The 24,524-nt window shown below is 35.5% G+C and overlaps 1 protein-coding gene across 5 annotated transcripts in view; it reads left to right on the forward strand.

The window, feature by feature from the left end:
* The window catches only part of SBF2 (SET binding factor 2), a 255,137-nt gene that overhangs the window by 219,451 nt on the left and 11,162 nt on the right, over positions 1 to 24,524 (forward strand). For 2 of the 5 annotated variants that reach the window (XM_055722188.1, XM_055722189.1), the window contains exons 28-37: positions 203 to 340; positions 1,495 to 1,590; positions 5,164 to 5,235; positions 7,913 to 8,097; positions 10,420 to 10,596; positions 13,542 to 13,643; positions 14,833 to 15,018; positions 20,788 to 20,914; positions 22,220 to 22,347; positions 23,286 to 23,519. In XM_055722188.1, coding sequence (XP_055578163.1) covers positions 203 to 340; positions 1,495 to 1,590; positions 5,164 to 5,235; positions 7,913 to 8,097; positions 10,420 to 10,596; positions 13,542 to 13,643; positions 14,833 to 15,018; positions 20,788 to 20,914; positions 22,220 to 22,347; positions 23,286 to 23,519 — 1,445 coding nt within the window. The remainder of the gene's footprint in view (positions 1 to 202; positions 341 to 1,494; positions 1,591 to 5,163; positions 5,236 to 7,912; positions 8,098 to 10,419; positions 10,597 to 13,541; positions 13,644 to 14,832; positions 15,019 to 20,787; positions 20,915 to 22,219; positions 22,348 to 23,285; positions 23,520 to 24,524) is intronic. The other 3 variants (XM_055722190.1, XM_055722191.1, XM_055722192.1) reach the window with 3 other exon arrangements.

The raw sequence follows: 24,524 nt of genomic DNA on the forward strand, positions 1-24,524 counted from the left end.
ATGCAAGAGAATGCTGCTGGGTGCTGCTCTGCAGGCGATGAACATCTGGGCATTTTTTGTCATCAAAGGAATAGCTTTTTGAAACTTGACAAACTACGAGACATTTTCAATGCTCTGCTTTAATAAGCTTTTTGTTTTGCTATTCTATGTATTTATAAAGGTACTTGTATTTTAATGTATTTGATTCTTCTTGTGACTCTAGCTCCTGCTTCTTTAGAATCTTCAAGCAGTTTAGAACAGGAAAAATACCTACAAGCCTTCCTAAATGTGATATCCGTCCACTGCAAAATGAATGGCAGTAATACTCTCACTGTTAGACCAACAATTGCTCTGTCTCCAGGTAAAATTGGTTTGTATAGTGCTTTTCTATGGTAAAGTTGAAAAGTGAGTTTTTCCTAATTTCATGTTAGTCCAATGGCCCATACAAATTCTGCTTTTTCTTTAGTTATACTTTGCAGATAGTTTATTCACTCTTAGTTTCAGTTGAATGAGTTTTCTGTATGTAAAGGATGTTTATAATCTTTCTCAAAATATTTTTCAGTGTTCTTAATCCAACAGTAAACTATTATCCACCTGTGGGTCATTTTTTTAGTGAAATCCATTTAAGTATAATGTCCAGTCCTGAGGCATTAGTAATTTATTGCAATGCTGGAACAAATAAAGTTCTCCAGAATATCAAGAAGCCAAAACTTTCTGGGTTTTGTTTTGTTTTGGGTTTTTATATGTACCAAATGCAACAATTACATTATGGAACAGAATCAAAAGCAAAGATGAGCTTTAAAGTCTTACAACAAATTAAGTGTATTAAAAACTGTATATTGTATAAGAAGCTGCCAAACTGAAGAGAATGCAAAATACTACTCTATTTCATATAACGAGAAAATATGAGATTGTAAGCTCAGATTCTGCCTTAACAGATACACTATTTATCTGCAACAGCCATGGAAGGTATATAGGCATTTTTGTGTGTGTTACATCATCATAATGGGCTTTTAATGTCATTTCCAAATAGCGCTTTACTTGCATGAAAACTCTTTCACAATACACTATTTCAGTTACTTATATGTGGAACCATGAAGAAATGAATCCATGTTTTATTTCAGTTACTATGTGATGAAACCTGTTAGGGTTTATGTGAAGGTCACCCCAATGTCTTAGAAAGACGAGTATGTGACTTAAAATTGTGTCTGTCTTGTCTTGCTCAGTTGGTGATAATTGGCCTAATATAGCCACTCAGTGGCTCTTCTTGTAAAATAACACCATTCCTGAAGTGTGCATGCTTTGCTTCCTTTGTTGTAAAATATGTTGATTACTTAGCTGTATCTAATATCTCCATACTGTTGCCAATGTATACATCTGTCTTAAAAATAAATCTGAAGTACGAAATTGGCAAGAATTTAGCTGTATTGGTTGAAAAGGGGCATTTTATCAGTTATGTTAAGTGTTAGTCTGAGTAGTTTTTTAATCTTCTATTCTTTTTTTGGCTGACTTTAGGCACTGAAAGGAGGGCTTCAAGAATGTCTACTGTGTTTAAGCAGGTAGTGCCAGGACATTTGGATGTAAATCTATCCAATAGCTTTGCTCAAGGAGGTTAGTAAGACTAGCTCAAAGTCTATTACTTGAAGTAATAAATGATTTTTTAAAAGTTAGTGAAATGAAAATAATTACATTGCTTAGTGATTCATTACCCTCTGAAACAACAAAATAGAAATTGCAGATTAACCTCAGTCCATGACATGATTTAAATATCTAATTTCTCTTTAAGTCCTCTACTTACCATTGACATAAAGCTTGTTCCATGTTGGAAATCAATGGAAAATCAAGCACTCGGGAATTAAATTTTGAAATACTTTGTGATTCATGCATGTTTTTAATTTGTCTAAAGTGTATGGCCTGAAAAGACATATTTTATATTAGGATTGAATGGGCTTTATAATCTCCACTACAGGTCATTCTGGCATTTGACTGAAGATTAGCTGATGCTTCACAAAGTTACCAATAATCTGTCTGAATAATTTTACTCTAGGTAAAGGAGGGAGATATGTGCCCTGGTGTAGTAAGTAGGGAGGTATAGTGCATTCTTTGGAAATAGTTATTCTTAGGTACAAGGGCTCCTCATTGTCATTTATACAAGAAGCGTTCAGGCTGTGAAGTGGATTCCAACTACTCTTGTAGTCTGGAGAAATTGTTACGATCTTTTATGTGCAATATATGCACAAATTAGTGCATCAAATTCCTTAAATATGTTTGTTAGGACAGAGGTGAATCTGTTTCCCAAAAGGGAGCATTTTATATTTTACTGCCTTTAGCCCTGAAGACTCCTACTCCTCTTACAATTATTTTTAAGCATCTAAAAGTTGCTTTTCTTCCTTTCTGACACCTCATCTAAAATTAGTTAGACCTACTTTGACCTGCTAAGGTCCATTCCAGCCTAAATCATGGTGTGACAGGAAAACTGTAGCTTCGTATGGGGAAGAACAAAACAATTTTGTAGAGAAAAACTTGCAAAAGAGATGGATGGGATTAGAGAAAGGAAGAAAGGAAAAAGGCAGGGAAAGAGAAATACTCAGAGCTGTATAGACAAGTTATGTGAGAAATGCAGCAGAAGGGAAGAGAGGAAGGGCAGTTAAGTGGTGATCATAAAAAAAAAAAGTGCATTTTCATGAATCATAGTATATGTGTATTTCATAAATCAAAGTTCTCTTTATGTTCTCTGCTCACTGTCTTGTTATTGTAGTACATGGAGATGAAAAAACACTATGATTTTAATTAGAGGTAAGAAAACAGGAGTCAATAGTGCCTGGAATTGTTAGGTAAATTGGTGGCTGCGCCCAGCCTGGCTTTGCACTGGAACAGTGAAAATGCTGGGCAGCCAGCAGCAGATGTTTGGTGGTACTCCATCCCCTCCTGTGGGACTGAAGTGCCAACAGCTGAGTGGTGCTGAGGGGCAGTGAAGGTGCTCCAGATAAGAAAGGGAAAGCTTGCGGGTTGGCTGCATCAAAAGTTGTCTTTTAGAGATAAAAGGATTACTGAAATAACTATGGCTGGTTTCAGGGATTAGAGTTTGTGGTAAGTGTGATAGGATGAGTTTGTTGCTGCTCAGTGAAGAAAAAAAGGAGTCTTGAGGCGGTATTAGGTCACAGATGTGTTGTTTGGTTGGACGTTGAAATCTCTTGGCCAAATTCCAGCAGTAATCGGGAAGAGGGCAGAGAAGTTATCTTGTGTCTTGCTGGATTGATGCCACACCTGCTCTGTGTACGTGAAAGGTGTAATTACAGCCCAGTATCTGCAGTCTAGTCACAGTTCAGCAGGATACGTGAGGACTTTGCTGAAATGTAAGAATGTTTTACAAGTACAGTGGGAGCCCTAGTGAAGGTGAGAAGCTGACCGGGTAAGAGAGAACAGGGAAAGGGAATATCTCCCTGTAGAGGAGTAAACACGAGGTTTTAGATTAGCTAATACAATTCTTTTAGAAGAAAATAAAATACACAAAATATATAGAATCTCTGAAATTGTTATTATCAAATAAATTCATGTACAGGATTTATTATTGCAAAGCTTTTTACTACTTTTTCACAGCTAGTTACATTTCACATGTGAAGGGGTGTCATGAGACTGTATGCAGGACCAAAAATCCAGGGTTTTGGTCAGCTGAAAAAACAGACATATGCAGATAGTCTGAAAATGGTGCTTTCTTTCTCCTTCATATTCCTAAGAATAAGTCAAAACCCCCCAAAATAAAAACAAAATAAAAAATAGACAGTGAGGTTAGCTAGATCCTTTATATCACAAGCGGCTATGGATTACCCACTACACTCTGCAAAATACAATAGCAGTGTTTTTGTGGCTTTGTTTTTATTCTCACACGTACCAGGGCTCAAAAGCTAGTTTCAGTTATGATACACCAATTGAAAACGACATTTTCTATTTTTTGTGCCAGACAACATATTTTTAATACACATCTTTTAAAATTTAAGTTAAAAGATAGGTGCCAGTGCTTGAACAGTATTTCTCATTTTTAAAAGTCATCGTAGATCTGAATGCTCATCAGTAGTCCTGAATATTTGTGTCTGTGTCAGGTATGTTTTTTTTACTTTATCTGGAACATTGTAACAAAGTATTTGCCAGATGCCCAGTTAAGTTGTTTCTGATCTGAAATATTTGTCCAAGTACTTACATTTCATAATAGATTTCCATTCTTGGACCTTTTTTTGGCAATACTTTGGTTAATATTTTTTAGAAGAATTCTAGATACACTCAAAATAGGTACCTTTTCTTCTTACATTACTTTGTAAGTGTAGCGTGGTTCTACAGAACAGCACTTCTTACCTGGCATTGTTGTGTGATTTAACAGAATAAAATGTTTTTTCAGTACAGTTTGCTGCTGTTGGAAAAATACTAGGATATTTATAATAAATATAGCTCAGACATCTATTTTAAAAGCAGGAGACATTAACACTTTGAGTATTTTTTAATAGAATATTTGTGTTAAGAGAAGTTGGTTGTGTTGATGTGGCTTTTAAACCAAAAATATACTCTCTGATAAGCATATAAAGCTCCCACTGAAAATGAGGATTTTTGCCAGGGGGCAAAAAAAAAACTTTGTGTGATAGATATTGCATGTTTTCTAAATTATATACTTTTACACAGTCCTTTTAAAATGTTTGTAGATGTATAGAGCTAACATTTTGCACTCTGATTGATTTTAAGGTCCATCAAATTATGTACCTAAATAGACTAAACCAGTTTTTTTAAAAAGCACTAAGGTTGGGATTTTAATTAAGGTAACTTTCAGCTGGATAGAAGCTTTCAATAAAGTATTCGGCAGAATGATTTAATACTTAAATTTCCTTTGGTATTATAATGGAAAAACACATGATGGCTGTGCTACGTGTTTGAAACTATTGCTATGACAATGAAAATTACTCCTTTTTGATAAATGGGTACTTCCTTCCCATTTTTATTGGGTCTCTGGCTTGATTGATGTTTTGTCTTGTGATGACTAAGATTTGTGCTGTCTGATAAATCATATACTATAAATAAATTCAATGTATACTAGATCTCTGGAAATTAATAAGTAACCCTTTTCTTTTCTCCTGCGATGTGTCTTGCTGCAATGTGCATTCCATTCCTCCTCCTTCTGTCTTAACTGTTATCTACCAGTGCTTGGGTACAGAGATAAATGTTTCACTCATTCAAATTCCAAATCAGCAACTAAGGGAAGAGTCCACCAAGGTACTGTATTCTGTGTCCTGAAAGCACATTCTTTTCTGCCATCTCCATAACTACCGCAATATCTTAATACATGCTAAAGTGTTACTGACAGAAAGCCTTGAATCTGCATTAACAAAATTTGGGGGGGTTTAGTTCAGTGTTGTGGTTTGGTTTGGTTTTGGGGTTTTTTGGCCATTGAATGTATGATGCAGTGACAGTGATCAGTTGCACGCTTCACCATGTTATTATTCTTTAATAATGTTATAGTCTAATGTGGAGTTAAAATGTAGAAGACTTTCTGTGTGAAGATTTTAAACAGCAAAATTCTGCAAAAGAGCATTTAGTCCTCCTACTGCTTTAGTAAAACAGCTAAGAAACGTGACCTAGTCAGTGAACTTTCCAAAGTTATTATTAATGTTAGTGAACAGGGAAAAATTTATTTCTGGCAAATTAAAAGTTTTAATAATACAATATATGCCAAATAATGAAAGCTAGATACTTCTAACAAAAATAAGATACTAAGCAATATTAGAATATGAATACAATTGTGTCTTTTAATCACTGTTATCCATCACTGGTCAACATGTTCATCAGCACGTATTTGTAACCACTTTTGCTGCTTTTGATGTGCTGCAGGTGCTAATGATGGCCTGTTTTGTAAAATGTTAGAAAGTGACACTGTTGATTTTTGTATCGATCATCTTTAAGGACAGTTGTCTGTGTTGGAGCTACCATTTTTTCATACAGAATTAATGAGAGATTATTTCTCTTAGTAAATGCTCGCTGTAATTTCTGCTTGCTAAAGTCTTTATTATTTCATCTCTAGTAGTTGAGAAGTGGGACAAAAGTTTATACTAAACATACTACTGTACTATGTGAGGTATTTTAATAAAACTGTCTTTGAAGTGGAAACTCTTTAGAACTGTTACCAAGTTGTAAGCTCATAGGCAGCCGTTCTCAGTTACTCCTATTCCTTTGCTCACATCTAAGACTAGCAGCCAGACAGACTTAGAAACTGTACAGACAAGTCCCTTTTGAGGATTACTGTACAGAATTATTCTTTAATAGAAACACAGTCCTGCTTCCAAAAAACAGAATAAAATTATTTTGCTGATTGAGCTATCTCAGTGGAATTTTACTGTTATCTGCAGCTTTTTTTCTTTACGCAAGAAATGTTAACCATGGATATTACTGGATTTTCCTGAAAGGGTTGGAGGGGGGTTTTTTATATACTCTAATATCTAAATTTCTACTACTACAAGGGATTTCTGGTGCCTCTTTTGGATATCTTGCTTCACGGATTTCTGGACAAGAGTCTCTTCCGATAAACTGTTTTGCTGCGTATTAGGTTAAAGAATTTCACGCTGCGATTTGAATGCCAAATTTAGTATACTTTAAGGGATTCGATTTTCAAGTAGTGCTATTTATATTCTGAAAATCAAGTACCTTTCACGTACCTCACGTTGTTAACTAAGGCATAAGGAACAAAAAAACATTTAGTACTTCTCTCTTCTCCACCTAGTGCTAATCAGGCCTTGGCAATCTGGTTTATCACTATTTTATCTTACATTGAAATCACAAAGCTTACTTAAGCACGATCGGATCAGAGAGTGTCTGTGTGTTGTCATTTCCAGAGGAGGAAATTTGTACAATCTGGCTGCATCAGCGAGGCACAGTACGCAAATTAAAAATGCTGTAGAGAGGCAGACGTCAGTTAGGTCGGTACAATGCCATTCGAATATTGCTGTGCTGCTTTCAGGTGCAAGTCGGTGGTTCCATGTCATGCTGCACTGCTTCAAGCTCATGTTGTTGCTGGCTTTGGAATTTCTGTTCCATGCCCTGCTGCCAGAGTAATGGTGAACTAGCTGCTAGATTGAAACTATAAGACCATGATCTTTTAGGCATCCTTCTCTCTACTCACACAACTGTACTGTAGTCACATCTGCTAGAATATAGTTGTGAAACACAAGATTAAATAAAGAACTTTATTAGATTAGATTTTCATTTCTGATTGTTCATTAGATGTGGACAGTTAAAAACTATTCATGGCATTCTGCATTTTAATCATGGCATTTCGAGAGTAAATATTGAATATTTTATCCTGAAATGTAGTATTTTGATTGATCGACTTTATATACATTTTCATTATAATATGATACGGTTGATACTATTACATTAGGTAGGGCAAACGGAACTCTAGAATTCTAGGTAGCAGGGAATTTTAAGTGATACATTTCCCGTTTTTGAAGGAAATAATTATATAATATTCTTACTAGTTAGGCTTCCAAAATAATAAGCCTTTGACAAGGAAATACATCAAGTTTTTGTCCCAATCTCTGCAAATAACAACACTAGCAGCTTCAGTTCCTTATGCTTAAATGGATGCTAATTACTGGCAAGTTGTGATTCGTTTTATCATTGTATTACTGATAACCATAGCAACCATTCTCTCTACAATAGAGAGCACTGTGCAGTATTAGTATCTTAGGTAAAACGACAATGCAGTACGATGTTTTTGACAAAATTTGTTACGAAAATACTTCTTTCCAGCATGCACTGTTAATTATGTCTTATGAGAGAGCCAATGACATGTTTAAGCACTCTACTTTCCAAATTATGTTTTAGTATATGCCTCAATAATTAAGATCTACAGTGCCTCATGTAAAGAGATTTTGAAATATTTTTCATCTTTATGAAGGTGTATGGGCAAGTCTTCGTTCAAGTAACCGATTTATCAACACTCAGACTCCATTCATTGATGTCGGTGCAAGACTTGCAGGGAAAGATAACTCCACTTCTTACAGTAGCAGCCCTTTTCTGCAAAGTCAGCTTTTGAGACGGCAAGCAGCCCTCTATATATTTGGAGAAAAATCTCAGTTACGGGTAATGGCAATTTTTAATTTTCGTTTTAATTTTAACATAGTTTTCATGTGGTTTGAGTTTAATAACCCTGATGTTTTTACAGAGCAGTAAATAATATTCCAGATAAAGCGGATGAATAACTCTCCTAAAGGTGTAAACTCTTACGAGGATTATTTCTATATGCAGAATAACAACGCTATATAACTCAGTGTTGCCTGGGAGGTGAAAAATCAAGCTTTGAGGTTATATAATACAAGAAAATCAACATAAATTAAAATATACTAAGTTATCTTAAAGAGCAAGTTCAAATTCACGAGAGTTCTGTGAGTAGAGCCCTCTTTGTCACTTTTGGTCAAGTGCTGATGTGTAGTAGAGCTGAGATACAAAGGTGGGTAACAGATGACTAGAGGAATGGAATAACTTCGTGCACAGTAAAAGCATTCAAACTGGGAAAGAAATGGCTAGGAAGGAACTGCATTGCTAGGCAGCAGAGCATCCAGCAAAGCCTTCATGTGAGGAAGTCACCGTGTCTTTGCCATCTCAGCTGTCTCCCTGCACTGGCTTTGCAGAGAGCGAGGGCAGCACATTTGGCACTGCTCAGTGTAGCTGCTGGGATGAAGATGAACGCTGGGACTGTAGGCACATGGAGTAGGGCTGGTGTAGTGGCTGAGGCTGTTCAGAGCTATTCCAAGGGAAATGCTGGAGTTCTGTGTCTCCAAGTTCTTGCTTTCAAAGCCATGCTCTGGTGTACCTGATTCTGCTGACTACTCATCTAATGTTCAGCTGAGTTGTCATCTCAGTGATTCGTATTTTGGGAAACATGAAACAGACTTATTTGGCAATTTAAAAGAGCAATTTTATTTTTCTTAATGTGTTGAAATATGTTAGGAAGCAAATGGAATGTTGTTAGTCAGGAAAGCAACTGCCAGAGAAGAAAAGCTTCGTTACTGTGGGCAGCACTTAAACTTGGGTGAAGTCTAATTGATGTGAATAAGGCCAACCCAGAATTCTGTCCATCCTCATTTGATTACATGACGAGGACCATGATGTCTACAGTTTCATACACCTCTTTGTATAGATTTTAGTATTTTAAATGCAGTTGTTTAAGAAACATATATCTTGTACATTAATGCCTGGTAGTTTTACCTTTTTTCAGAAAAGGTTTGCAGATCATTTTTTTCAAATCTCTGCATTCAAAGATTGAAAGATCAGTTGTTTTCTACTTTCTTGTTCAAAATGTAAGCATGCGTAAAACGCTATGTTATTTTTGAAATATATAATTTCCAAAAACATTTATGGGTAGTAGGAAGATAGATCAGTATTCAGTTCTTTCTGAAATTATATCAGGAGATGGAAGAACGATGTTGTAGCAGAGTGAATTAAAATTCTTTGCAAATTTAGTTTCTGTTTTGAATTTTTTAATTTCAAAGAACATTCTTTTATATTTGTATTTTCAGTTGTATTTTTAAATGATGGTTTTATAACAGATATTAGTTCTTATTCCATTTCTACTTTGTCTTTTGTTATTGGTTTGCAAATTCATTTTCCTTTCACTTTCTTCATTACACATTGTTACACAAAGTGGTCATTTTAAATTAATCTCATTTGACAGTCTATCTCTTTCTAATATAATTAGCATGACAGTAATTTACAGAAATACCCTCTGAAGTCTATAGTCAGTGTTCTGATTTAATATTATAAGGCATAATAATGTAACATAAAAGACTAAACAGAAATCTTGAAAGTAAACATTTGTCATTGTTAGAACCGACTGTTCTTTTGAACAGTAAGAAAACTGTATTTTCCTGCAAAATTTTCCAGTTTTATTGGGTTGGCATTTTCATTTGCTTCTCCAGAGAACATTCTTCCTGAAGTTTTCAAATGGATCCATTCATATCAAATTTTTTTTATCTTGTTAAGTCTTCTTTTTATAACTGTAACCCTCAGAACGTGCTGGTAAAGGAGACACTTTGATGAAAAGAAATACAGGAAGAGTAATGCGAGAGAAATGATTATGTAGAATTAAATTGCCATAATGCAATAGTAACAATTATTCACGTTTCTATTTGATTTCTTAATTAATGATAAATGAAGAGTTCAATCATCTTCTGCTGTGCAGCATATTCTGCTGTTACGAGTAATAGATGGGTACTTTATTATGGTATGTTTTGCAAGTGGTGTAAGGAGTTTTATTGTCCTGGGCATGTATTTAACTGAACAGATTTTTAATTAGGAATTCAAATATTTAGCAATAAAGCAGGCAAAACTTAGAGATTTAATGAGATGACAGTGACAAATATGCTTCCCTTTAAAATTACATCTGCTGCTGTCCTTTTCATACAGGGATTCAAACTTGATTTTGCTTTGAAATGTGAATTTGTTCCTGTTGAATTCAGTGACATCCGTCAGACAAAGGCAAGCTTTAAAAAGCTGATGAGAGCTTGTGTTCCCAGCACTATTCCTACAGATTCTGAGGCAACATTCCTTAAAGCACTTGGGGAGTCAGAGTGGTTCCCACAGGTAATTTGTATGACAGGTACTTCTAATAATCTATATGCAGTGCTGTTTACACAAAATAAATTTCAGGCTCTCCTGACAGAGAACTATTGTGTTTTAACCAGCTGTTCTTTATTCATTGTCATTATTTTGCATACTATCAATTCTGTCATTACATAAGCATCATTATTTTAATACAGTCACAACATTTACAAATATGGAAGGCATTTTTTAGAACATAATTTATGGTTTATAACATGGAACACGTACAAAAGTAGAGAAGACAGTTTTTTCTGCCTGTATAAATTTATGGTCTTGATTTTAACGGCTTTTTCTGATTTTATATATTTTAAAAATCAGAAAAAATTATAGAACAACAAATAAGCCTTTTGATTTTAAAACCAGTATTCTGCTCTTCATATGTGTTCCCACCCTGGCTTTCCATATGCACAAGTATTTAAGAAATAAGCAAGCATCTGTTTATCAGTGTGGGACATGGGGAAGTGTTTGTAGGGGAGAGGGGGATTATTTGTGTATTAATCTCTGTTCTCTCTGAATCTGTTCCTTTACTTCCCTATCCTATATTTCCTTCCATAAAGATTAACCAAACGAAGGCAAGACTGGAAGTAACTTTGCAAGATTTAAATTAAGAGGGATGTGGAAAAGTCAGCTCTTTTTAACTCCAAAACCATTTTAGTTATAGTGAATGTCTTTTTAACAGTTGCATGTTATGTTCAGAATCCTCTGCTGAATACATTCTTCTAAATGCAATTAATCATAGAAAACAGAATAGACTCTTATGCTGATTTCTTAAGGAGGAAATACTTGTAACGCAGTCATTTCAGTAATTACGCATCAGAAAATGTACTCCTGGTTGAAATGCGCTGCCGTGCAAAGCATGCCTTAGCTTCTTCCCCTTGAGGTGCAAGCACAGGCACTGGGCACTGCCTGCTGTGTTCTTCAGGAAGGGGCAGGAAGGCTTGGCTCCCTCAGCATGAGAATGTTTTCAATCACGGAGTAGTTGAGCGAGTTGATAAGTGCAGCTAAATGAGTCGAATGTCACTTTGATAACATAAACATGTCCCTATAGCAGCAGAGAGATCAAGGGGAGATTATAACATTGGAGTTAATCTCTTTTGGCATATTTGAGAGGAAAAGTAATAGTGTATCACTGCTCAGGGCTAGAACATAATGTCACACACTAGCTGTGTGACATTTAAACCACATTTCGGTGGTTTAAATCATCTCACGTGTGACATATGTGATAAAGTTAATTTATGACTGATCTGACACATTTTCTTGCTATTCCTGTGAAAGAACATAGATCTGTCATGCTGGAAATGTGTTTTTATTGTATTAAGCTTTCCTCTCCTGGGTAATAGAAGTTACACAGTATAGATTTTAACACTGTATTGACTAAATATTTCTTTATAAGGATGTGAATACCTAAGAAGAAATTTGGAGTGCTGTGCTATCTTCTGAATACAAACGATAAACCCAGTATTTTGCATTTTTCATCTTGCATCTGTATAACCGGATTGCATATCAGTTTCTTTAATAAGCAAAGCAGAAAACAGCCTTCTTTCTATTCTACTGCCAAAGAAAGTATAGAAAAATAAACAAACTGCATGGTTTTAAAAGTGGTGCTCTTTCCAATCTTTTCCTATTAAAAATTGCAGGAAAATTAGTTTCTAAGTAATGGTTATGTGAATGTTCAGAGAAGTTCAGTGTTTCCCATCACCATTTCCATGGTAATATTCATAGGATTGGGGTTGTTTTTAAGAGGAAAAAATGAGACTGCCCTAAACAAGGATGAATTCTGTAGGGTTTAACTGTTGTTTGGTTGATCTTTTTTCCTCTTTATTTTTTCCAGTTGAATTTTGTTCTCCCTGAGTCACTTCCCTGTGCCCTCTCTACTTTCTGAACTTACTTTTTTCCTTGCATAAATATTCTTAGATGTCTTTTGCTGTGATTTGTTTTCCTATAGTGCTTTCTTCTTTCCTACTGCTGCTGCTGGTTGGCTTGTACTCAGTGCTCTGCAAAGAGCAGTTTCATTCTACTGTAAAAAACTGCATTGCTTATGTATTGTCTGTTGTTTACCAAGAATGCTGTCATAGTGTGACAAAAATAGTAGAAATATCAGACAGATTTTCTTTTTAGTAATATTAACGTGAAGTCTCATAGGTAGATAAAATTGCTCAAATTCACCTAAATTTTTTAAGCTTCTTATACCTATCATGTTTAAATAAATCTCATTCGAGTCAATAACCCTTCCCAGAGAAATTAACTAACCCACCTGCTCAAGGGATTTTAGTATAACTGCATGATGAATATTAGAATGCAAATAATAAATATGTTCTCTTTCCATATGTTTTAGCCACTCCACTCAAGTATAAGAAACACTGTTTAATCTATCTAATTTCCAGTTTATAGAAATAGGATTTTTCTGTGGTTTTTTTTTAGGTTTGTGGTTTAGGTTTTGCGTTATTGTTATTCAGTTCATTAATTTTCCAATTTCCATGGGATTGAGCATTAGAAATATTGTCTTGTAAATATCTTACATGGGTTCTCCCATGAAAATACTTAGTGACTTTATGGAACCTTAACATTTCACAGGAAGTTATTTTAGTGTTAAGCCCAGGATGGAATGTCTCTACAATAAATCTGTCAACTGTGTTGTTCCCATTCTTCTTTTTATGACAGCTATTTTATTACAGTACTCATTGGTTTTAATAGCTTAAGTTCCTATCTTCAAATTTTTCCTTTATTTTTGTTGTAGTTCAGATGAAAATCCTGAGACTGTTACATGTTACAGCTTTCTCATCTGTTGCATCGGTACCTTTCTCTGTGCTATATGTAGATTTCAGAATACATATTTTAATATTTAATACTAAAATATTCTATTTATTGATAATATCTAGAAAATTATCTTATACAGGAGTATGTTACTTACTTGTAATACTTTATAGCTTCACAGAATAATGCAGTTGGGTGTGATCATCTCTGAGCTCCTGGAAAATGGTTCTTCTGTTATGGTTTGTTTGGAAGATGGCTGGGATATTACTGCGCAAGTAAGCTGCTGTTACCACCTTGAAATAGATAAATATTGAGGCAATATACCAGGCAATTCTTTTTTTACACAAGTGACTGTTAAATTGGTATAACATGACTAGATTTGTGTTGTGGCAGAAGAGAAGAAACTAGAACGCATGAATGCTTGCATGCATTTGCAGTTTTCACCATGAAGAATTTCCTTAAAATTAATTTGTTCCAAAGGTCCTGATGGACTTACAGGTCTAAGGTTTAGATACAAAATCTGCATTCCTGTACCTGACCGTATGTAACAATGAAAGCTGAAAGCTGCCACACTGTTCATTTATCTTTTTAAACTTAGTACACTTTAAACACAGGAGAAAAGGAAAGGAATTCTTTCTCTTGCCATTCACTTCCCATAAATGAAGTTAGGAGACCACACACAGGGAGAAAACTAAATTTGTGCCAAAGTGACTGTAACACCTGCTGCAAGGACAGATCACCACAACAGATAAGTTTCTGAAACAGACTATAAATTAGAAGGAAGAACCTCTGCCTCATTTAATGGGTGCATTGTGTCCATGTAGTTGCTTCGTAACTCAGAAGGTAAACACAGATACCAATAATTCTAGTAAATAAAAACTTCATGTGCAGCCAGCATCCCGGTACCAGGTAAATAAACCCACAAAAGAACGTTCATTTCTTTTGAAGAGTGAAGGGGACGTACGTAGCTGGAAGTGTAAGAATCTCTGCTGCATTTTACAGTCTCCTGAGGTGCTCTCTATAGATGAGCACCGTAGCATGGCAGCACTGCAGAAACTGTAAAGTCACCCTCAAGATCACTTCTTTAACACTTTCTTTGCTGAGGCAGCTAATAGTATTTTATAAATGTTTAGTATCCTTATTTTATTAATATAAGTGGGTTCATTTCAGATGTAATTTAAATGTGGTAAGCAATATAATGACTCAGAAGTTATAGTTGCTCAGGTTTGAGTTTTACAGATATGTAAAGCCTCAATTTAATTGAAGCTTTTGCACATGCGATATTATTTGGTTTGTTTTCTAAGAATACTTAATGTATGTGGTAAAATACTTGTAATTGAGTTTACATGAAGGCTTTTGTTTCCTTGAATTATAAACAGATCATGGAATATTTATATTCATTGACTAAAGGGTTCTCCTAACTTCTGTTACTCTTAACACAATATATCCTGTCTTGTGATCTAGGTGGTATCTCTGGTGCAAATACTCAGTGATCCCTTCTATAGGACACTTGAAGGCTTCCGAATGCTGGTGGAAAAAGAATGGCTGTCTTTTGGTCATAAATTCAGTCAACGTAGTAATCTGAGTCTCAGTTGTCAGGGTAGTGGATTTGCTCCTGTTTTCTTGCAGTTCTTAGACTGTGTGCATCAGGTAAGTCGATCTATTTATAGATTTTAGTTTACAAAAATAATTCATAAATAAGTGCATAGATGCCACTATTTCAGATGTTATAGGTAATGGTTTGAGAGAGGACTAGTAACCTCCTTCTCTAGGTTTTATCAAATGGAATGGATTTCACCTCGAGAAGAGCTGGAATGGTTGCCTAGAGCTAAGTGACCCATGCACGCAAAACGTAGAGGCATGGTTGGCAGTACGGATCTTTTAAGGTCATTTATTCAGGGATTTCACATAGAAGGTTTTTAAGCTTGAGACAGGTTTTTGGCAGTCTGGGGTACCTTTATTCAGAAGAAGAAATTGACTGATTGTTAGTACAGTGACTAGAGGGGGTTTACTTCCTTGGGCTTGATGTTGAGCTTTGAAGAGGCCTATGCTCCACCCGTTCTGGAAACAGCTATAAACCAGATGGTCCTGAGATGTTCTGATTTTTTTATATACTGCATGTTCACAGTATGGTGAACACCAACAGTTACGTTGTGTGGAAAGAAGTTAGGTTAAGAATATTACACTGATTTCAGGTTAATTCTAAAGTCTGTCCTTTTCTTCATCTCAAACCAGTAAATATAAATGTTTTGCAGAATCTCTGTGTATGCAAACACAAGATGGGAGCTTGCATAATTCCTCCTGTACATATGTCTGTCTTTCCCTCTCCCCTTCATCTCCCCTTATCGTTTGTGGATGTTGGTTTGGTGCGTGTGTACTGCGTTTTTGTCGGAAGAGTTTAACCCAGAAGTTCTGCTTCAGGTGTGTACTAAATGCTCACTAGCTCTTAAAAGGATTGGAACCAATGATTTATCACTTTGCTTAAAACCGTGTGGGTCACCAATGTACAATGGGGTCGTCCACTCAACTGGACTAAATGTAATCCAAAGTAAAACAACAAATGTGTAATATAGTTGCAGGAACCTCAGCACCAGCTGCTTCAGTCTGTTGGGCTGCTGCTTTTGCTCCGAGTTACCTGCTAATGTAGACATAGCCTATGTCTTGTTTATGACTGTGGAAACACTTTGCTCCAGTTTTTCCTGTAATAAATCTTAAAAGTTGCCCTAAAGAAAAGCAAGGAAATTCATCTACGCATACCTGTACAGTATTTTTTTTTTGAGTCCAGAGAGCGCATAAACTTCAGAAACAAATGGGGTATCCTGGACAAAGATAAAAATAAAATTCAGAGATTTTGGTTTACTGACATAAAATAGAATGTACTGTGTTTTATTCATGACAAAATTCTTGGGGTTTTTTTAAGTTGTTTAACACAATGTGTAGTTTTAAGAATGTGGAATAATGCATTACAATCATCCCGGCTTTAAAAGTTAGGATGAAACGTAAAGTGGGATAAATCCCTGCTGTTAACAACTGTCAGGTATGATGTTGCCTCAAGCCGTAAGGTGCCTAAAACGTTGCTAGTATAAGTACTGTACATTTTTGTAATTCATCACAGATGGCAGCTTTGATGCATGTCACTAAGTATCTGACTCTTCTCTATCTTTAAGAGGCGATATAAAGTATATGAGTTATCAACAGGTGCATTTTACAGAAATATCTGTATTTTGTGGGTTTTGGTCTTTAGCTGTGTCCACATGCCCTGGCTGCCGCTATGTCAGCAGAAGGATCACCCGCTGCAGGCCATCTGGAGCTAGTCATCTCTTCTCTGGTGGAGATAATACCCTTCCAGTCTGTTAGCGAAGTGGTTCATGTGAACCTGCTTGCCTTTTCCAATCAAAATGGTAGAAAAAATTGGTAGAAAAGACCATCTTATTGTGATAGGTGTGGATTTAGAAGCAGTTCAGCAGGTCCATCTGAAGGAGGCAGTAACTTCTCATGACGAAAGATAGGGTTGTCCAGGGGTTATAGTCTCTTCAGCCAGTGTTACCTTCAGCTAAGGAAGGGCATGCAGACACAGCTTTACTGCATAGACAGTGTAATATAGATAATATGGACTTGTCTGGTATGGGGGAAAAAAATCTCTAAGCTACATGATTTACAATCCTATTCAGAATGCGGCCGAGTAAGTTTTCTAGAAGAAGACTTATAAAATCTTACTCGTGATGGCATAGTATTGATTTACCAAATTCTAACAGTATGGTTGTAAACTCAAGTGAAAATACTTTGGAAGTCAAATTAATGGTTGAAGTTCCATGGGAATTTACTATGAAAAATAAATTTGCTTAACATTTGTACTTGAACGTTTCTGTTGTTTCCTTGTTTTCTGTGCATCCTGTTAGACAGCTACAGAATCCAATGGGATTGCAACTTGACCCTAAAGTACAATATATTATGATCATTTTTTTTTAAATTGCCCATTCACTGGAAAATAAATATTTGGTCCATTCAAAATATTTTTAACCATTGTAGTCTCAACATACTGGGTGCAGTAAGAAAGTCACAGTAGAGCCAGTACGTGCATTAAATGTCATGAGTTAAACTAAATATAGAGAGAAAACAAATGAAGCAGTGGTTCCTGAATTAGAACTGCATCATCTTGTAAGAAGTCATTGTTTATGCCAATATCTCCAGGTGTCAGCTGAATTATTAATGCAAAATCATTCTTTCACAATAGCAGCATCTGGCAGATACTCTCTCTGCTTCTAAGACGACTGAGTTTACGCAAGTGATGTCAGTACAGGGAGGTTTTCTTATTTTTCTTCTGTATCTATTTGGTAATTATTAAATATAAATAAAATTGAATTATTTTCTGGAACTGACTTCTTTTAAGCTCAATAAGGAGCTCTGTTACAGCAGTAAGAGGAGGTGAGTGTGCTACTCCCACGGTAGATGTATTCAGTTATTCCAGTATTGGCAGGAGTAGCCTCTTAGTGCTTACTAGCACAGGACATTTTGGAGTACTGTATTGCTTACTTAAACTAAGTAAATGTTGATAGATAATGGGATTACTAAACCAAAATGTATTGGAAAACTAAGGGAAGAAGATGATAGAAGTGCAAGATTATTAATTACATTTATGAGATATTTAAGTTAATTTGAAAAAGAATTCTAAAATACTGAGTTTCTCTAATCATAATATTAGAAACACCTATTGGTTTTCTCAGGTTTTAAATGTTCATATATTATGAAGATTAAGCATTTTAAAAGATGATGGAGTTGTAATTTTCACAGGTTCCCTGTCCCTGTAGACTTGTCTTTTTAGGTGGTATGTATTGAAATTGTAAACTATGAAACACTGCTGCTAATTTACATGTAAAATTTGATAAAAAATGATGAGGGATAAATTTGATTATCCCTTAAAAATCAATTAAGTGAAATGGCACCAACAATTTATCAGAGAGAAACCAGCTATATTTGTCAACCTAAGTGGTTACATTGCCTACGGTAATAAAAATCTCTTTCTATGTTTATTTTTAATTGCTTAAATTAATACAGTTATTTTCTCCTATGTTAACTTTCTAATTTATCGCTTCTGATGTTGGAGCTGTATTTTATCAGGAGCTTTTTTCCCTGATAGCTCATCTGTGTTTTAAATTTTGCAGACTGCGCTGCAGCTAAACAAATCACGAGTAACAGTAGTTGCTTCACCTAGCTGTGGCACCTTTCCCATCTCCAAGCGGCCTGGAATCAGCCACAGCTATTAAAACACAGACAGTAACAGGAACTACATTACTCACCTTTATCAAGAAATCTTTTATATGATAGTTGTTTTCACTTAAAAAAGTAAATGATATTATTATAATTTCTAGTTACTTGTAGTTCCAGAAATCTCAGAAATGGGATCACTTAAACAGATTAAAAAATTATTGGACCATAAGTAGAAATTAGGACCCTGTATAAGTCATGTCAAATAGCAGAATGTAGCTTCTTACAGTATATTAAAAAAAAACTCCAAACACAAGGAGAAAATGTATACTAAAGTACTTGTATATGTGTGTATATGTGTCTAAATGCACACATATATGCAGACCTCTTTGGATTTCAGCTCAGAAGCCACTTCTGAACAGAATTAGTGTATTTGCATTGTATTTTCATCTAATATATGCCAGAAAAAAATATTCTTTTTTATGAAGAGTGCTAAAAAGTTACTTGAAGTCTTTAAGTTCTTATAGAAAAATTTTGCTTAGCTTTATTCTTACAAAACAGGGAGGAATAGTCGTTTGTATCAGGGGAGAAATGGGGCTAAAATAAGTGTGGCTATATTGAACTGAGATCTCTTAAAGTATCTTAGCATTTTGAATGTCTAGCCAGAAGCTAATATTGAGATAGGATAACAATAAATTCTGACTGAAATGCTGTGTGTGTGTTTATAGATCCTTTGAAGGGATTTTCCTGTCACTGTCGTGTGGTCAGTAGATAACTTGCCTTGCTAAATGCATAATATTTTTCTTTTAGTTGGTTGGGGTTTTTTCAGCTGGCAAGTGAAAATCTAAACATGAGGAGCTTCAAACAGTCTCATACTAGTTTCCATAAGCAATTAAGAAAAAAAAGTTTTTCTATTGAGTAACTGATAAGTAGAGATTAGAGAGAAAAGATGGAATGGGAAAATGAGCGGTAAGAATCCAAAAGACAACACATAGGAATTTTGCAGAACTGAAGGTATTTTACAAGTGTGATGTGAAGCTAGACAGAGCTCAATGGGCTGTATTTCAAATGCGAAATTCAATCAGCAATTTCTTTTTTGATTGCAAACTATACTATTTTTATTGTAAAGGAATTTTCTGTTAATTACCATGCTTAATTCTGAAAATAAAGATCACAATTAATAAGCTTATTTGAAGTTTTAAATTCGAAATTAACACATGAAATTTCTGTGAGCAATCTCTCAAGATTTTTAGAATTGTGAATTTTATATGGATATCAAGTATCAATATCATCAATAATTAATGCTAAAAAAATTGCCATGCATATTAAACTTTATGCATAAAATCTTACACCAAGCTCTTTCTGTTAACGTTCAGCAGGAAGCAGCTGTGAAGAGCCAACTCCCCCACAATGCTGTACTCTGATAATCTTGTATTGTCTTCTTTAAATATCTGCTCCTGACTCCTCTAGGAGACACTCACTGAATTAGATAGGTCCCAAGCCTAACTGAGGATAACAATTTAAGATGTTACATAATTTTTACTGTTTTAAAAGAAATAATGTCAATATACCTCCTCCGTATGGGTGGGGGTTGTGGGTGAGTTGGTTTTTTTTGCACTGTGATATTTGGTGCATATTTTGAAAAAGAAGAAATATGTGTAGACTAGCAAGTACTTCAGTAATTAGCTGTTTCAGTAATGGTCGACGGAATATCATTTGCAGCATTACCTCTGTCCGTCTGCTATGTTGGATTCTGAGCAGTAGCAAGAACTCCGCTGCATAACCTTACCAATTAAAGTTTGATTTCCAGCTACATCCGGGACTAGTATCTTTGCCTGTGAAGTTATATACATGGTGTCTCAAGAGTTATCATAAAGGATTTATATCCTGTTTGATTACTCTGAAGAAGCCTGACATTTGTACAGAATGTGATACTGTTTATTATATAGTACACCCTATCTGCTCTGAAACACTTTTGCAGCACAGACAATACATTAATTTAATTAGCTTTAAAATATTTTAGGCAAAATGTTGCAGAGTTTCTGTGTGCAGACAAGACAGTTCCCTATGGATGTATTTGTCAGCATTCACAGCGGAATTGTTGTGCTGTCATATTTCACATTATTTCTTACATATCTGTTTGTATTTTCGCATTATACCTCAATATCCTCTTTTTTTCCCCTGCTACTAATTTTTTTATTTTATTTTTTTTAGATTCATCACCAATACCCAACAGAGTTTGAGTTCAATCAATATTATCTGAAGTTTCTGGCTTTTCATCACATATCAAATCGATTTAAAACATTTCTTCTGGATTCAGACTACGAAAGACTAGAACACGGTATATGTGGTGTTTGTTTATTGCATATTGGTTTTGTAGCTCTCAGTATTTTTCTCGTAAATATTTGCCTAGTTTGAGATGGTTCAGTAATTGCGCCATGATCATGAAATTAATTCAATTTAAGGAATATAAAGCAAAATGGAGGTGAAGAACATGTAGAATTTTCTGAATGAATGATTCCTGAGCCATGCCACTGATGGGCCTAAGAGAAAGTGGAAGACCTTAGTGCCATGCCTCAAGGATTTTTTTAACAATTTATCCACATGGTTCAGTTGACCCTACTCAATACCTTACTTTAACAGAAACAGTCCTTGGGAATCCTTTGCAGAGTGCACGGGGTTTCAGGAAAGGAAAGTCTTTCCACCTATTATCTCTCACTTCTTTCTCTTGCATTCTCTTCAGTGTTTGTCTTTTTATATTTCCTTTTTATTCCACCTGTCACGTGCAGCCTTACTGGTTCCTTATCTACCCTCAGAGCACTCTTAATAAGACTACACAACCATAGTTGAGGCTGTGCTTGGAACTTGTTCACTAAGCAAGATGCTTATGTGCTCCGAGTTTCACTGCTTGGTGGGGTGGTTCTCATGGCATACGGCCAATTTCAATGCTTGTCTTAAAAACCATAGTGGCTGTGGAGCAGACTGAACTTGAACAACCATTTTATTTTAACAAAAAAGTTAATTTCCATTATGTACCTTCAGTTGAACAAAAGCAAAGAGTTGAAGTCAGTGACCTCCTGTGATTCCTTCCAACCTGGATTGTTACATGGTTCTACAGTGGTTTTTTTTGGGGGGGAGGCAAGCGTGGGGTGGCTGTTTATTTAGCAGTACTTTGCTTTCAAATACCATTTAATGCAGTATAAAATCCTGTTTCCAGTAGTCTTTGGATAAATGTACACCCTTCCAAGTTCATTTCAGTTAGCACAAATCTGTGGCTAGCTTACACTAGCCTGGTCAGGTGCAGCCGGTCCAGCAGACTGGAAAGGCTGGTAAATTCGGGTAGTGGGGGCAGAATCAGCAGGGCTTGGTGGGCTGCTGAGTCTGCAGAGCTGCAGGCAGAAAGGGGAATTCATAAATGCACTCCAGTATTTCAGTGAATTTTGGAACAGGTTTATAAATATAACACTAATGAATAGTTGCAGTTGCAAAACACAGCAGTTTTTCATCAAATACAACCTCTTGTTGCAGTGGCATTTGATAGTGGATTTTACTATGCGTTTAGTCTGTGAAATTCCTTTTGGCTACGCTTTGGTATTTGTTATGTATTATCATAAAGATGTCTTTTTGCTGCTATCATTTTCCCTAGGGACATTGTTTGAAGATAAAGGAGATAAACATGCCAAAAAAGGAATTTGTATTTGGGAATGTATTGAAAAGATGCACAAAAGGAGCCCTATTTTCTTCAATTATCTCTATGCCCCTGCTGAAACAGAGGTATGACTTTAAAAAAAAAAAACAAAAAAAAAAAACAAGCAACAAACAGGTGGCTTATTATTCTGAGTGATTCCTTGAGTACATTTTGATATTTTAATTGTTCTTAACTGAATTAAGCATTTGGTGGACAAAACTGACCACCTTGATTATCTGGAGCAGTGTCTCATAGGCTTATATTCTCAATCATCTTAGTTGTGGAAATGTCATTTAAAGGGCCAAATTCTGTATTTACGCATCCCACTGAAGTAAATGAGGATCTTTGATTTAATTTCATTTCATTATATGAATGATTATAAAAATGATGTTAAAGTTTGCACAGAATGTTTTAAAAAATAATTTACATGCTGTAAACCACAGTTACAGGGAAATGCATTGAGAGTCATAATGTGATACATTCCTAGCAGCCTGATTATTAAATCGCATTATCTATATCACTGTCTCAGATCATAATGTAAGTCCACTAGGTAGGACTGTGTCTTGAATAATTATATAAAATTCACAAAATACCATTATAGAATCCTGCAATAGCCAGGTAAGCAGCAGTCAAGATACCTCAAGTACTGCAAGGAAAGGGTGCTTCTTTCTGTAGCTCTGGACACAAGGCTGTTCTGAGATGCTCCTGGTACCCACTGCCCCACTGATGTCCATTCCTGTGCTGCTCTCCTCCTGCTTTGGCAGTGAGCTTCACCCTGAGAAGTCATTTGTTTGCCCATTTGTCCACGGCTGGTGACCAGAAAGCTAATGATGGGACAGTCTCCGCTGTCTCAGGGGCCATGGTGCCACTGATATTTTTGTTGGTGTTCCTTGGTTTTCCTTTTTCCTCAGGTTGTTTCACCACATTGTACTATATCTAGAAAATACAAGTATTGTATTCTGTTGTGAGTCTGAAACTCGGAGACTTCCTTTTTGACATTATAATGAAACTTTGTTTCAAATAGGCACTGAAACCAAATATAAGCATGTCCAGCCTCAAAAAATGGGATTATTATGTAGAGGAGATTTTGGCAACAGGTCCTTCCTACGATTGGACCATGGTACCTGCAAAGTGCAGTGTTTCGGAGGAAGCTGACCATACGGATGGTTTGCAATCTCAGACTAAGAGGAAAATAGTATGGCCATGTTATGATGATGTTAAAAAAATACAACCTGATGCCATCAGCAGCCTTTTAAATGTAAGTACATGTGTTACACAGAACATTGTTCTCTTATGCTCGTGAAATTCATATTTACTTTTATTTAAGTTATTGCCTTATACTATTATTAAAAGAATCCATGATAGATGTCAAAACAGGTGTTTAGTAAAACTGACTAGCTGATCTTGAGAAGTGATGGTTGGTCTGGGAATCAAACAGATTTCCTGCAAAGCTTATGTTGTTCTGAATGAACAGTTTTCTGGGAGTACACTTTAATCTTAGTTAATAACTATGAGAAAGCCAGTCACAGATTCATGTTTTCACTGTCTTTTGTAAATAATAAGGTAGGTAGCCTAATGAATTTTTAGGTTGTCTTTTATAAGAAATGCAGGAACTGTTATTTTAATTTGGGCAAATGTGGAATCTAGCTTGCTTGTCCTTTTTGTACTCAGTTTAAAGTAAGTGTGTAATAAAATGAGAAATTCCCAGATTTCTGGACAGATCAGAAAACAGAATCTGACACTTGTTGATTTTAACGTGTGGGAGGCAGATACACAAGCATAAACTGAACATCTTGGCCCAAATTTCTCAAAAATCTTTCCATGATTGCTCTTAGTTTATTCATGTTTACTAGGACCCAACTGGTACATTCAGATTCTTCAGAATATATTAGTACTTGAAATAGATGCTTGATTTTGGCTTTTTCGTGTTTGGGCTCATGTAGGCTTCTTGGATTTTGTCCTTTCTTCATTAGAAGATGAAAAAGGATCCCATTACCATGATAACTCTTGTAGTTATTTAGAATGATTTAACATCTGTATTTTCTTAAACGTTTATTGGTTTATTATAATTAATTATCAGTCCTAGTATTTAGATTATCATCTTAATTGATAGCACAGGAAAATGACAAGGGCATTCTTCACTTCCTGGAGGTATTGATTCAAGCCACATGCACATTCAGATACACGTCACTATGTACAGGTTTTTATTTTGAAAACTATTTGCAGACTTTACCTTATGTTAAAGCTGGGATTGTGGAGCCTA

This window comes from Falco cherrug, chromosome 10, assembly GCF_023634085.1.
Source record: "Falco cherrug isolate bFalChe1 chromosome 10, bFalChe1.pri, whole genome shotgun sequence".
NCBI classification, from domain to species: domain Eukaryota; kingdom Metazoa; phylum Chordata; class Aves; order Falconiformes; family Falconidae; genus Falco; species Falco cherrug.